This window comes from Narcine bancroftii, chromosome 5 (genome assembly GCF_036971445.1).
Source record: "Narcine bancroftii isolate sNarBan1 chromosome 5, sNarBan1.hap1, whole genome shotgun sequence".
Classification (NCBI taxonomy): domain Eukaryota; kingdom Metazoa; phylum Chordata; class Chondrichthyes; order Torpediniformes; family Narcinidae; genus Narcine; species Narcine bancroftii.
In genome coordinates, this window is record NC_091473.1 from 1,387,691 (window position 1) to 1,406,114 (window position 18,424).

At 37.5% G+C, this 18,424-nt stretch overlaps 1 protein-coding gene across 3 annotated transcripts in view; it reads right to left on the reverse strand.

Annotated features, from left to right (window-relative positions):
* Positions 1-877: 877 nt before the first annotated feature.
* The window catches only part of spdl1 (spindle apparatus coiled-coil protein 1), a 52,751-nt gene continuing 35,204 nt past the window's right edge, over positions 878-18,424 (reverse strand). For 2 of the 3 annotated variants that reach the window (XM_069936529.1, XM_069936531.1), the window contains exons 8-12: positions 17,251-17,391; positions 16,678-16,781; positions 15,611-15,798; positions 12,145-12,517; positions 878-2,175 (exon numbers count right to left, since the gene is read on the reverse strand). In XM_069936529.1, the coding sequence (XP_069792630.1) occupies positions 2,022-2,175; positions 12,145-12,517; positions 15,611-15,798; positions 16,678-16,781; positions 17,251-17,391 (960 nt within the window). In that variant the 3' untranslated portion in view covers positions 878-2,021. Of the gene's footprint in view, positions 2,176-9,334; positions 11,092-12,144; positions 12,518-15,610; positions 15,799-16,677; positions 16,782-17,250; positions 17,392-18,424 lie in introns of those variants that run through there. The other variant, XM_069936532.1, reaches the window with a different exon arrangement.

The following is an 18,424-nucleotide window of genomic DNA, read 5'->3' on the forward strand; positions in this document are numbered from 1 at the left end:
TCACAAAATGATACTGGAAGACCAAGAGATAAAACACTATCACAGTGAAATGTTTGTGATTTTACTTGGTTCTTATTTTATCCATATTACTATAGCCATTGTTTTGAATTAATTGGTACTTTAATATTAACACACAACCCCAATTGCTATCATATTTGTTTTAATTAGTGGTTGAATTCAATAAATGTGCACTCATGTTCACATCTCCCTTCATTTATTGTCGCAGGGTAAACCTAGTCTCAATTTACCTCAGTTCTGTACTCACCTTCGGATCATAATCCAGAATATTCTATTTAATATCATGGCCAAGTACAGTGACTATACTTTTATATACTAGCTTGCCTCTCAGCCTTGGAGGACACTTCTACCATCTAGTGGTTGATAGTTAAAATTCAACTGACGGCCAGGCCATTTGGCTTGGCAAAATTCTACATGTTCTTAACTCTGCAAAGGATATCTCTGAATACCTATTGGCTGTTCAAAATGTCTGGGTAAACTTGCAAATAGAAACTCTCTTCTCAACTCATATAGCTCAATTTCAGAGTCAATTCCTGCTTTTTGAGACAGTTTTAATGGCTTAAGTCATGCAAAGAGAATTTTTTATAAAATTATGACATTTTGAAATTTTAAAAAGTGCAGGAATGAATTATTAATATTCTTCAAATAATGTTGAACATGTATGTGCAAGAACTGTGAAGTGTAATCTGAATTTTCAGTTGTAACTGCATTTAATTTTGGGGGCTTTCCTAAAAAAAAATGCATTGCCCTCAATAATGTTTAATAGAAACATGCAAGAGTGTTAAATTCCCATCTTCTTCACCTTTTATCCACTGAAAAAGTAACAGAAACCGGGATACAAATTTACATTTTATTTCTACTTTTATAATCAAAATACATGGTTCAGTTAACAATCTGCAAACGATGGATTTAGGCATTTAAAAGGTCTAAAAGATAAAAATTCAAGCATTTACAGGAACCACAATTTTTTTCCAAACTGCAAAGTTGAAGCTAAATTTTGATTGTTATTTAATATTCAAATAAGACTCAAGTAAAAGACATCCCTGCATTTGTTATCTGTTTAGACTGACATCAGATTATACAATCTGAAGATTACATTTATAAACACTATGTGACATCACATTTTGAGTTGATGATTATTTAAATCTTGGCACCCAATAAGATGGCCTAATAAGGTTTTAAACAAAGGATAGTCCACCATTAAAACTTTCTGCTACCATTAGAGCAGATGATTAGACAGGTAGGTGTTAGTTCCCAGGTTACACTCAAGCTTACCCGTATTCAGGTTAGTACAAGTTATTGAGTTTTCCAATCTTAAAAGATGGCATTCACCAAATGGGCCCGTGCCAAATTTTTGTAACATTTAGGAGAGATTTGAAGATCATAAAATAATACTTATGTGATGCTTTGAGTACCAGATACATTTTGGTAATATATTCTGGACTGTACTTGGTGACATCCAGAGGGAGGATATACAATGGACAAGATAAAGAAGTGTTTGCACACCAATTCATTGTCTCATTGTCTGGATTAAAAAAAAGAAAACATGATACAATATACAAATTCAGCATCAACTCTTTAACAGACTGTTCATTGGGAATAATGCCATTACAAAACAATACACTTTCAAAGAGTACCTTTGCCGCAACCTCATTAACAGCACAGCGAAAACACGAGCAGCTGTTTTCTCACATGCAAGATTAGCTTGTCTGACACATTTATAGAACACCACAACATATTATTCTCCCTTGAAGATCAGAATTAAATTTTGGGCTTTCAGCTCATTTAATGGAGTTAATACTAAAACCATGAATATCTGGCAAATGCAATCTATACAATGATTTCATAATAGAGATCGTCTAATTGCAATATTCAATGCAATATTTATCTTGTACTATCAATGTAATGGGATTGGATATTGCCCAGATTTACTGTACTTACATGTCCCAAAATGAACAATGGAAAGAAAATTTAAATCTTCAATACCAGAAAGTATAATTTATTTACTGTTGGGCACATTGAGATTCAGTGGGTTGAGATGAAACATGGATGACTGGGTGCATCTTTTGCCGTTTAACTTTAACCTCTCCTTTCGACTCTTCTGAATCCTTATCCAATTCCTTCTCAGCTGGCTTTTCTATTTTCACCTTGGATGTCCTACAGGGAGAATATTCAAACAATCTTCCACTTTAACAGATCAAACATAATACATAGTAAAGAAATTTATCCAACATCAATAAGAAACAAATAACTTAATAAGATGCAATTGCTGCCTCAAGTGTAATTTTAACTGTTGACCAAATCCAAATAAAATTGGAAATACTATTGACTGCTTTTAGATTCATTTTAAAAATATATCAGAAAGCTATGGATAAATTTCCAAACCAATCCATAAAAACATTCAAAGAATCTTTATGGAAGTTGTTAAATCATGCCCAGATAAGCTGAGTATGTCAGTGATCTGGCAAAACAATTCCATTTCACAGATCTGCTGTAATGTCATGATTTTACTGAAATATTTATGTGGTATTCAAAACACCCATGAAATAAAAAAAATCTACAATTGTTAAAATATTACAACAACAAAAAAGCCAACGACACCATTGTTATAAATTGAACAGCTGGCCTGGAAGAGGAATGCTCTATCCACTGTATAGGTCTGTGCGTGATAGCACAGACCTATCACCAATGTATATAGTTACTGTATCTAGACTGTGCTTACAGCGATTGGCTGAGAGCTTAGCCACGCCTACTGTCTGGGCCTTAAAGGGTTGTGTCCCTAGCCAGGTTGGATCATTCCGGACTGGTCGGCCACCTGTGAAGAGCTCCTGTCTTTTGCTAACAAAAACCTTGATTTGGATCAACAAGTCTTTGGTTCTTTCGACGAGCTCTACAATGTGAGACAAGAAATGCATAGTGTACAGTTGCAGCAGAACCTCCCTGCTCTTAAATTCAATTCCTCAAGTAATGAAGGGCAACATTCTACAGTAAAACCCCTGGTTTCTGGCACCTGCGGCGATTAGAAGATGCTGGATAATTTGCTAGTTGCTTGAATGGCAAATCAACGGCGAGCGGGAGGTTCCAATTTTAAACTTTTGTATATTTTAACCTATATACTTTCCACGATATTTCTTGCCTGTTGCTTGAATTGTGAATAACAGGGACTTTATTGCCTTCTTGATTACCTGTATTAACTGTAAACTCACCTTTTGCAATTCATGCACAAACACTCCCAAGTCTCTCAATTCAACTGCATGCTGCAATCTTTCACCATTCAAATAAAATGATCCAGTTTTTCCTTCTGGTAGATAACCTGACATTTACCTACATTATATTTCATCTGCCAGAACTTTGCATACCAATCTACCTTGCCCCGCCACACAATCCGCCCCGCCACACAATCCGCCCCGCCACACAATCCGCCCCGCCACACAATCCGCCCCGCCACACAATCCGCCCCGCCACACAATCCGCCCCGCCACACAATCCGCCCCGCCACACAATCCGCCCCGCCACACAATCCGCCCCGCCACACAATCCGCCCCGCCACACAATCCGCCCCGCCACACAATCCGCCCCGCCACACAATCCGCCCCGCCACACAATCCGCCCCGCCACACAATCCGCCCCGCCACACAATCCGCCCCGCCACACAATCCGCCCCGCCACACAATCCGCCCCGCCACACAATCCGCCCCGCCACACAATCCGCCCCGCCACACAATCCGCCCCGCCACACAATCCGCCCCGCCACACAATCCGCCCCGCCACACAATCCGCCCCGCCACACAATCCGCCCCGCCACACAATCCGCCCCGCCACACAATCCGCCCCGCCACACAATCCGCCCCGCCACACAATCCGCCCCGCCACACAATCCGCCCCGCCACACAATCCGCCCCGCCACACAATCCGCCCCGCCACACAATCCGCCCCGCCACACAATCCGCCCCGCCACACAATCCGCCCCGCCACACAATCCGCCCCGCCACACAATCCGCCCCGCCACACAATCCGCCCCGCCACACAATCCGCCCCGCCACACAATCCGCCCCGCCACACAATCCGCCCCGCCACACAATCCGCCCCGCCACACAATCCGCCCCGCCACACAATCCGCCCCGCCACACAATCCGCCCCGCCACACAATCCGCCCCGCCACACAATCCGCCCCGCCACACAATCCGCCCCGCCACACAATCCGCCCCGCCACACAATCCGCCCCGCCACACAATCCGCCCCGCCACACAATCCGCCCCGCCACACAATCCGCCCCGCCACACAATCCGCCCCGCCACACAATCCGCCCCGCCACACAATCCGCCCCGCCACACAATCCGCCCCGCCACACAATCCGCCCCGCCACACAATCCGCCCCGCCACACAATCCGCCCCGCCACACAATCCGCCCCGCCACACAATCCGCCCCGCCACACAATCCGCCCCTCCACACAATCCACTGTCATCAGCGAACTTGTACTCATTGATGTGCTACTCAAGGTTTTCTCTTCAACAGAATTATTATGGGCCTAACAGCATATTCCTCATCAGTGATCACCAACTAGAGACATATCCATTTATTCCAACACTCTGCCTTGTATTGGTTATCCAATCTTTGATCTATGCTAATACATTACTCCTCAACTGGGCAAGTCTTTCGTGTGGCAACTTATTGAATTCATTCTGGAAATCCAAGGGTACAATAACCACCTGTTTTCCCTCTATCCCCCGCGCTCGTTATATCTTCCATGAACTCCAGTAAAATTTTCTAATAGGACCTGCGCTTCTTGAATCCATGCTGTCTGTTTCTGCCTTACAGAATCATTTCAATCCAGATGCCTCACTAATTCTTCCTTAATGATTGCTTCAAGCATTTTCCAGGCACAAAGCTCACTGGCCTACTGTTACCCACTTTCTGTTGAAACAATGGTTTGATATTTGCAATCTTCCAATTTGCCAGTATCTACCCAGAGACCAGAGAATTTTAAGTGATCATAACTTCATTTATGAAAACTTTTCCCATTTCTTTCAGTACCCTAAGATGCACTCCATCAGGATCTTTAAAACCACTAGTTTGCTCTGCACTACCTCTTTAGCAATAGCATTGAGGTCCTCACCATCCATCACATCCTTAAAAGAATTCTTTAGCAATGTTAGACATTCCTTCCACCAAGACCTACACAAAATAATCATTCAGGCTTCAATCCTTACCATATTATCCAATATTAATTTCACCTTCTCATCTTCCAAGAGACCCACATTCACTTTAATCACCCTTCTGTCTGATACAATTATAAAAATATTTACTAACTGTACATTATTGTGCCAATTCTCTTTCATCATCAATCTTTCTTTATTATTCGCTTAGTGGTTCATGTTGCTTTTTAAATTTTTCCAAATCTTCCAGTTTCTCATTACTTTTGGCAACTTTAGACAGATTTGTTGCCTTTATATTTGGTTATCCAAGGCTGGGTTTTTTAAACTCTTGCTGTCTTCCATTTTTAACTGGAATATGCTTTTATTAAGCACTCCAAAAAAGTATTCCACTGTTCCTCAATAGTCCCACCATAATAGCCTGTGTTTTCAGTTTATGATCACCAACTCCTATTATAGTCTCCCTTGTTTAGGCATAATACATTGGTTGTAGATTGTACAATAAGCACCTTCCATCTGTATGAGAAATTGATTCATATTGTTATGACTTTCCAAGAGGATCTCCATCTACAATATGACTAATTTTATCTGTCTCATTGTACAGAACAGAATGTACGTTCAGTAACATGCTATTCAAGGAAGCTCTCATTAATATATTCTATGAACGCCTCAAGATGGCTTAGCTGACTTGATCTGCCTAATCTAGTGCAAGTTGAAGTCTCTCAGGACAACTTCAGCTCCATTCTTGCATGCATCAGATATACCTTGGTTTATTGCCTGTGCCACTGTATTATTTGGTGGCCAACAGTCAATTCCCACCAATGACAGTTTCTTCCTTTTCTATTCCCAACCTCAACCCAGATGGATGCAACATTCTGTGCCTTGGATCTTGAACTATTTCTGACTATTGCCCTGATCTCATCCTTAATCAAGAGCATTACCCCATTCCCTTATCTTCCTGCTTTTCCTCCCAAATTACCTGATATACTTGGATGTTTAATTCCCAATCATCTCTACCCTGTGAGATTTCTGTAATGGCCACTTGAATGGGATCATCAAGTATAAAGTGAAGACTATTTTCCCCTTATTTTGTTTGATCCTAACATTTTAAATTAATATTTATCAATTAAATATGCAAGAGAATAAATTGTAATTTTTTAGTTAGTTGGCTAAATTCCATTTAAATTGGTGAGAAGTACATTTGATTACAGAATTTTAAAAAGCAGTTGAAAGGCCTTTGGCAAATTCAAGCCAACAGAAGTCCACCAGGACTGCAGAACATTATTATTTATTGCCCAAGGTCTAGTTGTAACTTGCAACCTAGTTTGCTTCGTGGGTCAGCTCTTAGGCCCAAGAGGCTGCAGGATGCTTGAATAGCTATGGGAATACTACAACAGTTAGAGCCAGATCAAGGAATATCTGACCCAATGTACTTCCAGATATTCAATCATATGCAATTATTTTAAACAAGATTTAAATCACTCCATAACATCTTATCCTTTAACCCACATTTTCCAATCTTTTTACTTTATGTTAGGCAGCAACTAAAAGAAACTGCTCGGTATCCTCTCTACTGTATCCAACATCTTTACTCAAGGCTTATCAGCTGAGCCAGAAAAAAACTACACTGAAAAAGAAATCAATCCTTTCACTGGATAAGACATTGGGCAATATCTCAAATAATATTTGGAAGAAAATGCAAATAAAACCATTGATGCAAAAAAAAAGTGTAGTACTATATTAAATCATGGTCAGAATAAACACATCAGTTAATTAAATTTATAGCAAATAAAAATGAAAATGTCCTTGATCATATTGTACATGAGACCAGCTTAAAAAATGCTGTAATATTGATTGCACAAGTTACAGGTGGTTTTGGGATTCTTCCAGAATGCGATTTTCCTCTTAGCAGTATTTCCCAGACATTTAAGTTTTGCAAAATGGTATCAAAATTGATTTCAATTATGCATATATACATGTCCACTACTGCAATTGTGAAGGACTTTCTAGTGCAGTTGCACTAGAAAGTAGTTGCACACCAACTACATAATCTTAAACTTTCAAGTGCAAAAAGATCTATCTATTCATGAAATCACAGCAGTCTACTAAAGAAAATTATTTGAAGCACATTTGACAAAAGCATTTCATTTTTGAAACTGATTTTACAAGAGCACAGATTTCAAGGCAATACATTAAAAAAGTATTCTTAAACCAATAATAAAAGCTACCAACACGTTCATGGATCTTCCAAGCAGTATAACAGAATTGCAAACCTAAATCAGTACTAGTGCTCTGGACACCAGTGTTACATCAAACAGTTTAAAAGCCAAAGAAACATTTTATACTCAAGAGGTTAATTTTAATAAAGAAGTGAACTGCACCAGTGTCACAACTTAATGCTGTGTATATTTCAATGAACACAATTTAAAAAGCTGTGGCTAAATTGGATTGAAATCCAAACTTCACCTGCAGCCTGTATTGGTATTTGGGAGGTATGGCTGCAAAACTGATGGCTAGTACAGTATCAGATAGTAATTATTAAATTCTTTCCCAATGATCTGGATGATACTGACAAATGAACATGTTGGCTAGATTCACATAGGTCACATTGTTAAGAATAGATTTCTGATGTTTATGATGCAAAGTCCTTCACCCACCTCCAAATTACCTCATCACACCACACTAAAAGATTCAGCTTGGGCTACATTCAAAACTAGAAAGAGATAGAACCAAGGCATGAAGTGAGTTTTTAAAATATCCACTTTCTGCACTGGCCTAAGCCATGTTTGAGTGAGAGTCTCCCCACCCACCCACCCTCATTACCCACAGGAGTCTCTATCCAGGAATCAGCCCAGGCCTCGAGTTACCTCTCAATCTACCTAGCACCAATATACTCTGACAACCATTAAAATTCCATCTTTTTTTTTACATTAAAAATATGACTTGTTTTTGCAGATCGTACAAAACCTGTTTCCTTGCCATTAACCTTTGATTTTTACAAAATTTCATTCGAACCATGAGGTTTTTTTGACATGCACGTGAGGATTTCCAAATAGAAATAGCATTTTATATTTAGCTAGGTTGTGAATACAAGCTTTTGTGTGACTGTAAAAGGATAGTTGGAGCATTAAACCTGTGTTCAATTTCAACCTACCAGAAAATGGAAGTCAAACTTCCGTGCATTTAATTACAATGCAATTATCAACATAGATTCTGTAATTATTATGTACTCCCCAAAGATTTGGAAAAAAAAATCACCAAACAATATGCACATAAATGCTATTACATTAGCATTTAATACTAGTATTCTCAAACTAGGCTCTCCTGTCCATACTCTTCCTCAAACATAACACATACATTCACTCTCCTTTATTTCTTTTCATCCTCCTTCATTTCCAATTGCCACTTTTTAATTCACTAGTTACATTGCCAGTTTCATTTCATCATCTTTCTCCTCACCCTCCTAAACTTGACTTTTTCCATGTTTGCACAGGACCCGCTGCACAAAAGCTATGTACTCTAAAGCGTTGCTTTGGTAGGACTTTCATTTTCCCATAACCAATGTTTACATTCTCCTACTTCTTTACAGGTTTTTTGTGTTTCATTCAACAAGTCATCTTTTTTTCAGGTTTGTCTCCTATCCAACGAAAAAACCTTGTCCTCAGCTTTTCTGGCCTTCTGACAATTCCTTTTAATACAAATATTCTATTTTTTAATCTATAACGTTAAAGAGATGTCAGTATCAATACAAGATGTGTTAAAGAGGGAAAGAGAAAAAGGAGAAGCAAGAAATAAAACTTTTAAACCTAATGAAAGCTTTTGGGATTTGACTTCTACTCTTCAATAATTTTGATAACATCCTAATTATGTTATTTAGAAAAATTAGCACACCATTCAGAAGTTTTTCTGTCAGTCGCAAAGGTCATGTTTGATAATTCATATCCACTTTCTAACCAATTCCCTAGTCTAAAAATCTATATCTCAGCCTCTAATATGCTCAATGACAAAGCAACTACAGTTCTTCAAGGAATAGAGGGGGGCAACGTTTATGGATCACTTTTGCTTCAGGTTTTAGAATGCAAGATACAGTTTCCTTTTGGGGAAGAAATGATAAACAATTATATTGTAGGTTATTCAAAGGAAGAGTCACCAAATATGTAAATAAATTTGAATAAGCCATTTTATTCTCAGAAGAGCATGATAGAAGAATGCAGGCTGCCTTTTGAGCTTGATCCGCCTGCAACAGATATTTGACCTCAACAGTCTTTTCCTTCCCAAATCCATATCCCTCAATTCCTCTAATACCTAAAAGTCCAATTATTTGCTTTGAAAGGGATTAATGATTCAATTTCATTGGCCAGATAGTCTGAAGTTGTGACCACCTTCAGAAAATATCTTCCCACAACCTACCCTGTCACTCCCTCCAAGAAACTTGCACATTTCTATTCGATCACCTTAAGGAGACCAAAACTGTACATAATATTTTATGCATGATCTCACCAATGCCCACATAAATGTTGTCATCTTTCCCCTTGAACTCAAATTATTGAGCAATGAAGGTAGACATCTCACATGGCTTCCTACTTGCTTGCTGCAGCTGCATGTTGGCATTCAGTGCCTTGTGTTCAAGGATGCTTCATCCCTTTAAGCATTAACACTTAGCTGTTATTGACCTCAGATTTTATCCCAACTGCCATGTTGTTGCCCACTCACTTCACTTTTGTGCAGAAATAATCAAATAGCATTTAAATCTAGTGTTATGACAGTATGAATGGCGTAGCAGGTGGCACAATGCCTTTACAGCGCCAGCGATCAGGACCGGACCGAGGTTCAAGCCCCGTGCTGTCTGTAAGGAATGTTCTCCCCATGTCTGCATGGGTTTTCCCCAGGGATTCCGGTTTCCTCCCACTGTTCAAAACATACTGGGGTGTAGGTTAAGGGCTGTAAATTGGGCAGCACGGACTTGTGGGCCGAAGTAGCCTGTTACCATGCTGTATGTCTAAATTTTAAAATTTAAATGACTGTCATTCATAGGCACCTTAGAAACAGCATTTCTCCTCTCCTCTATTTTACTGGATACTGTAGTTAGCACATTTATAACCTTAATTATTGAAGAATCCAATTTAGTACCTTGTTTTATTGCACACATTGAATGTGCTGTGCTCCATTGCAAATTTAAAACACAAGCAACCTTGCACTGTGAACCCCTTTCCCTGCGCCACAGAATAGATTTCAAGCAATGTATGTAATTTGGAATATTAGTTTAAAAATACAGTACTGATTTGTTTTAATCATAGCGCAACAATAGTTACCAGATCAAAATATTGATACATTTCAGAGACAACAATATCTTATTACAGTACTTTGAATAACAATCTTGCAGGTGTTGCTTCTGCTGAGTGGCCTACAGTTAAGTAACAGCAAAGCAATAGTTAACTAGCCAAAGTATTATTAGATTGTCAATTTTTTTCTATTGCAGCAGAATACATGTTAAACAACAACCATTTTTAAATAGTGCTCAATTTGAAAAGAACCAATTTACTAAGGAAATATAACAATAGTTAAATTCTTCTTCTCAGGGAATTGGAAACCAGCATTGGCATTTACTGCCTGCTCTATATGTACAACTTTCTAGCACAAAGCACAAAATAGAAAAGCAGAAAACTTAACCAAAATTTGAAATTTTAAAAAGTATATTAAGAGTTGAAAATTTACACATCAGGAAAGAGAAAAGATAGAACCCTGACTCTGAATTCATTTGAGAATTGCTGTTCACAGTCAGAACAGAACTATTAGGCAACATGCACAAGTTCTCATTACATCCTAATGATTAAGCGAGAATTTTATTGGGGTAGTCATCTTTGACAAGCGGAGTTATATTTTGAAGTGGTAGTTTAGCTTGGTGGTGGCAGCATGGATCTAAAATAGTTTAAAAAGTAGAAGAAAACACAAAAAGGACAAGTAAGTATCTAATGAAGAAAGAAGACATTCAGGAAATATCAATAAAGTGAATATCAAAATAATGAATCTACACATTAGCACAATTACCCTGATAAGTCACAATCTGCATTGCCTGTTTAGCCTTGACAATTCAGTTGCTTTTGCACAAGTTAACGAATTAAGCAAAGAGCATTGCAACAAAATTATCAATTTCAAATTAAAGTATGTATGCTATATTAATGACAAATGATCCCAAATAACAGAATGTAAACTCATTAGTCAAGCCATTACTAATGGAAAAAAGACTTACTAATATAGTAAACTGATTCTTCCAAAAATTCTTCTTCCTGCAAGTTCCTGACAGCAATAAGTAATCAAGTAGCTTTGCAATAATGTATCTATTAGCTCGGTCAAAAATAGCCCTGCCAAATGACTGAACAAAATAACAAATTGCTTTGGAGATCAAACAGGTCAAAGAAAAGGAAACAAAAAATGGAAATACAAACCAATATACAAAATGGTACAACATTTGTACATTTAAACCAATTCTTGGTTAAATAGAGAAAATCTTGACAATTAGTTATGACACTGGTTTCAGTCCATTTCTTTACACACACAAGATTTTAAGCATTTTCAAAGGAATTACAAAAAGGAAGGTGAGACATCAGAGGAAAATGGAAAGGAAAATAAAATTAGGTCGCATTTGCAGCAATTAAAAAAAAATTAGAATCAAAAAAAAGGAAATGCATGTTCTGGATTAACAACATTGTGCTCGCCAAAAAGCTTGCATTCCAAAACTATTGCAAACAAGACAATGTTAGAAAACTGCACAGACCCTAGTTATGTCTCTTCATTAAAAGATATCTGGTCTTCCATAATTTGGAGAGTCCAAACTTTGGGAAAGCAGTGAAAAAGGTGAAAATATAACCAAAGAAACCAAGAACAAAGCACAGACCATAGTTCATGCAGTAGATGAAGTGTGCAGCAGGCCAGTGAGAAATGCTGGGCAATAGTTGAAATCGAGGCACTGACCTTGGAGACTGAGTTGGCTTGGAGACTTCAGTGTTCCTCTGTTCAGAAAGAACTCCGATTTCACCTGTTTGATGCATAATCCGCACCCGCTTGCCTTCTTTAGAAGGTGCTGGCTTATTGGCTGGTTCTAGCTCCGTTACTCGTATATTATTTGCAGACAGGGGCCCCGAAAGTGGAGCAGAAAGAAGATCTGGTTCAGGAAGTGAAGCTGAAATTTCATTACAAAGCACATCAGTCTGCCTTTTTCTGGTTTCTTTATCAGATGAGAGAATAGCCTCACTAGTAGAAGTGCTGCTGGATACAAGTAGAGCTTCATCAAGTACTCCAACTGGAAGTTTCTCCTTCTTGCGGTTTTGTGGTCTGTTCTTAACATCTGGAAATTAAAATTTGCAAACTCAACTCTAGCCAACAGTCAAAATATTTTTGATCTTCACAACATCCAGTAAAGATATAAAAGTTCTCATCTCCTTTATTTGAATTACTGAATTCTACAGTACACAAGCCTGTCATTTAGTAGGGGTTTTTTGAAAATGCAATATTTAATACGTAGTAATCAAAAGTCCAAACAGGTCAAATATATAGATCATAATTGGGACAGTGAACTTTGATCCATTCGGTACAATAGCATCTGTAGGGACACAAATCTCCATGCCAGATTTCCACTTCATTTGAAAGTGGTAAATAGCCATTGTAAAACTACATCGTTAATTTCATCTCAAAATCCTAAATCCAGTTGCAGAGAGGGAATGTATTGGAATATCCAAAGATTAAAAACCCAAACATCTTTTTAAAATATTGTTCCACTTCATTCAATTTTACATGAAAAAAAAGTTATTTTTCAAAGAAAGGTGTTTTTTGTTTTGCATTGACACTGCTCTTCTTGGATTAACTGCACTAATTGGGAACCAGACTGTTATTTAGCTCTAAATATTTTGCAGCATCAAATTATGGCTGCAACAATAGTTTTAACCCACATAACATTATTTGCCTCTCTACCTCAATTTTAAAAAGTGCTGAAAATTTCAATTGAATGTAACCTTAAGATCAAGTCCATGTGTGCACCTATCTAAATTTATTCCCATTTTTTTCTTTTATTTAATTAATAACCTTCTGAAACAGATTTCTCATACATTTAACAGCTATTAGAGTACAAAATATCAGTATTACAGTTATTGTACAAAATTCTTTTGGGATTTGATAGGATAGTGTGGAGTTGATGCTACTCTTTGCTGGGTTATTAAGAATCAGGAGTAACTCTCAGAATGAGGTTGGGTATTCAAAGAAGAGAAGAATTCATTTCTTCAAGAGAAGAATAGTGAATCTCAGATATTTTAGATAGAGGATTGTGAAGGTGCTAAAACAAAATATACATCAAGAAAAAGAAATAGGAATATGGGGCTAGCGCAAGAAAGTGGCGATAAGACAAAAAGAAAATCACTTCAGTGAATGGTGAAGCTGATACAAATGGCCAAAAATACTTATTTCTGCTTCTATTTCCCATGTCATTAAGCACGCAAATGCCAAAGGCAACATGACAAAAGATAAATATAATTTTAAATGATAATGGCAACTGGAAAATACAGCTCATTTATAAATGGAACAGAACCCAACTGGAAACAAATGGTTGCTTTTACTACACATATCTTTACAGTTTCAATGTAATAAATGACTAACTTGTATTATTTGTCATTTTAAGGCTGATAATACACTAAGCAATAAAGCAAGGAAGCAATTAAAGGGTGAAAAACTACAGCATGCTGTTGTGCAGAGGGACTTGGGAGTGCTTGTGCATGAATCACAAAAAGTTAGGTTGCAGGTGCAGCAGGTTATTAAGAAGGCAAATGGAATGTTAGCCTTCAGCGCTAGAGGAATTGAATTCAGGAGTAGGGAGGTAATGTTGCAACTGTGTAAGGTACTGGTGAGACCGCACCTGGAGTACTGTGTCCAGTTCTGGTCTCCATATTTGAGGAAGGATATACTGGCTTTGGAGACGGTCCAGAGGAGGTTAACTAGGTTGATCCCTGGGATAAAGGGGTTGACTTATGATGAAAGATTAAATCGTCTAGGATTGTATTCGCTCGAGTTCAGAAGAATGAGAGGAGATCTTATAGAAACATATAGGATTATGAAGGGTATGGATAGGATAGATGTAGGAAGGTTTTTTGAGCTGGCTGGGGAAACTAAAACGAGAGGACACAGTCTCAAGATTCGGGGGAGTAGATTTAGGACAGAGATGAGGAAAAATAGTTTTTCCCCCAGAGAGTAGTGAATGTTTGGAATTCTCTAACCAGGGAAGTGGTTGAGGCTGCCTCATTAAACATATTTAAAATTCAGTTAGATAATTTTTTACATGATAGAGGAATTAGGGGATATGGGGAGAAGGCAGGTAGGTGGAGTTAGGTCATAAATTAGATCAGCCATGATCGCATTGAATGGCGGAGCAGGCTCGATGGGCCATTTTTGGCCTACTCCTGTTCCTACTTCCTATGTTCCTAATTCTACATTTTGTAACAGTGCAACTTTAATGTTACAGCAAAATATTGCAGAATGGCATATATAATTATAGCACCAAAATACTGCCTGGTATAGAAAGCATGAGCAATTGGACAAATTAAATGCTGCTTTCTTTGGAATATTGGAGATCGAGGGGAGACTTGTAGAAGCTTAAAATAATAAAGTACAGAATGGGCAGTCAGAAACTTGTCTTCCCCACCCCACCCCATCCCCGTAAAAATGTCAAATACTAGTGAGCATGCTTTTGAAAGTGAGAGGGGGAATGTTTAAAGGAGGTGTGCAGTGCATTTTTCTTTTACACACAGAGTGGTAGGTGTTTGGAAAGCAGATATTATAGGAACATTAAAGTGCCCATTAGATAGACACATGTAGGGAATGGAGGGGTATGGATTATGTAAAGGAAGAAGAGAAAGTTTAATTTGGCATTTAGTTAGGTACAAATATTGTGGGCCAAATGGCCTACCCATTCTGGACAGTTCAATATACTGTTAAAAACATTACTTTGAAACAGTCAGAAATGAACACTTCAGTAGGGTGAAGAGAAAAACGTCTTCACTACCCATCTTATTGCCAATTTTAAAAAGAACTGTAGTGTTAAATTGTCAACATGTTCAATAAGAAATTAATGGGAATTCAGCTGAATCTTGTACCTTCTACCATGTTGCAAAATAAAGCAATGGTAAATTTTAAATTAGAAACCTGCACAACACTTCAAAAAACTTTCATAGGTGCCTTAGAATATTTAATAGCAAATGATCTTCTTGTTGTAAAGTAGGGCTCAAGACACTATTCGCGAACAAGTTGCTCCGAACAACAATATGCTCTTTATTATGTTACTTATTTTAGTGAAGCCAATTGAGAGGAAATTGCTAGACAGGGACAAGGAAGTGGTAACTATGCTGTTCTTGCTGCTGGGTTTTCAAAATTCATATCTGCAAGTTCACAAAGATACCTTCAGGTTCGTACTTAAGCCTCATATCATCCAGTTTGACTCGAAGTTTCATGTTTTCACTCTGATATTGTTTCAACTGTCTCTCACTGGCGTAAAATTTACGTTCAACTTCTAAGACACGCTGACTCTCAGCAAGAGCCTTCATACGTTGTAAAGAGAGCTCATCATTCACTGTCTTATTTTCTTTCCTAGTGTAATAGTTACATTATATTAGTTACATTAATATGGACATTCAAAAAGTTTTAACTTAGCTAAGAGTATATTTTCTAGCAATTATTTCATTTAAGTATACGTTTAGTCTGAAAAAATGCTGTTAAATTTCAAGTTAACTGCAATAACAGTTCAGTAGTTGCATCTACATACTGTATACAAGACAGAGGAAGAAATAGTTCCCATTAAAATTAAGAAGAACTACATGGATAAGCCCAGTGCACATTTACAATGGTCCATCCAATTATTTATAGAGGTAATGCTCTTTTCTGAATTTTTTTTATATGAAAATAATTAAACCTCTAAATGAAATGGAAATATATATACATTCCTGTATGATAATTCCTCCAAAAGCAGCTTTTGAATCTTCTAACTGAACGCTGTTCAAAAATAGGGAAGACTACAATATATATATATATTTTTTTTTTAAACTTAGCTTTCATTTTTCATCCAATCTTTCTGAAACTGTGCAAAAACTAGACCTCCAAATTTCCAAATAACAAGTTTATACTCAGTTCTGAAGAAAGGCTTCCAACCTGACGTTTTTCATTCCAATAGAAAGCAAGAAATTCTTAAGATTAGATTCGATGCCAATGCAAAGCACAACTATGCCAAGGTCAAAACAACATTTAGTTAAACAAACATAACCTCAACTAACGTCCTTGTAAAAAGGGCTCTCAACTCAGATTGCGGTCCTTATTTAACAAGCTACAAATATGAAGCTCTAAAACTCAAAAGATTTTTATTCATCATTGATCAGTGGCATCAATAAACTCAGAAGTTTATATCCAAATCTAGTTTCTTCACACACAAAGGAAATCTGCGATTATTGCTCAGAATGCAAATATACTACATACTTGGCATTGTCAACCTGTAGTTTCAGCAATTCAACATAATATTGCCCATCTCCAAATTCTGCAGCATCAACTTCATTGTGGTTTTCCCCAGGATCATAATTCATCTGAAAAAAAATACAAAATAGACTCTAGATAATGAATGAATTGAAAAAACAAGTACATTACAAAGAGTCGACATTTTCCCACATCTGATACGCAGAAAATTGTGCAACCTCTATCCTACAATCTCCCAACCTCAGGCAAGCCACCATGACCACACAACGATTCTGTAAAACAATGCAAAACTACTTCGTTTCTAATTCACGGAAAGATTAGAAAATCATCATCTTCTCACATTATGGCACGAATACTGCATACGTTTTTCCAAACACGACAAGAAAATTACAACTGATGTCCTAATCACGTGCACCAACGTGGAAAATTAGTGCGGTCCGACTGTTTAGTAGCCTTGCTGTTGTGCACAGGCACCTCAGAGCACCTTCCCAACAATTAAAAAATCCAATAAATGTGTTCAATGACAATACCAAAATTTTTATTTTTAACTACCATGCCGAGCTAATAAGTTTCATTTACTTCCATTTTCTCCAGGCGTCGTAGCTTTACCACTAGAGCTTGAATCTCATTGTTCTTCTGTGCCAGCATTGATTGCAAACGCTCCAGCTGTCCTGGGTCTGACTGCAAGCCCTTTATTTGTAACATTGTGGCTATCTGCACCTAGTAAAATAAAACCAGAATCCTGAAATCTTCAAGTGTTATTGCAAATATTGAAATAGTCTTAACACTTTTATTCAAATAGCAATCCAAATATTTAGAAAACTGCCTTCTGGAGACGATGTCTACACAAAAACAAAATGGGGGCATGATGGTTTTGTTACTAGAGGTTAGAGCAGACTGTTCTGCAACCCAAGTTCATTTCCCACCAATGCAGATGAACTTAAATCAGTTAATGATAAATAAAAATGCAGTACAAAATAACAATGATTAACAGATGAAAACTAAGAAAAAGCAATCATAATTTAATAATGAGAACAGCTATGGAAAAGGATATAGAGCACTCAAAGTTTAAAAAATGGTTCACTTCAACAGATCTGGTCTATGCAAACTGGCATTGAAACCTGGTAGACAAAGACTATTTGAACAGTGGGAGATCTTTAAAGTGGATAATTTTCAACAATTTTGTAGACACATTAACATGAGGAAAATTGGATGAATTTTCAAGGTAGACTATAAAAAGAATTAAGCAATGTAATAAAAGACAAAACATGACATCATACTGTCAAAACAAGAGAAGCAGGTCAAAGCAGAAAAAGAGGTAAAGTGGGCCTAAGAAATGACAGCCAACAAACCCAAGAAGAAATCCAAAGATATTCTGCAAGCATGTGAATAAGGATTGTAAATTAAGAGGTGGGTCCAATAAGACACCAAAAAGGAAATATAATCACAGAGCCAGAAAGCGTGGCTGAGATGCTAAACATGTACTTCACATTAGCCTTCATCAAAGAACATACACATGAATTATGAGCATGCTCTGCTATTTAATAAGGTCATTGGGTGATCTGACGATCTTAATTTCAATTTCAGTTAGACTTAAGAAACATGGGGGTGAAAACTTGACCCAAGTACAGTCATGCATCACTTCACATCTACGATACGTTCTGTGAAATAGAACGTTATGTGATTTGGACATTGTGCAAACACTATATTCATATTATATATTTAGCAAAGCTATATAGGATACTATTGTGTA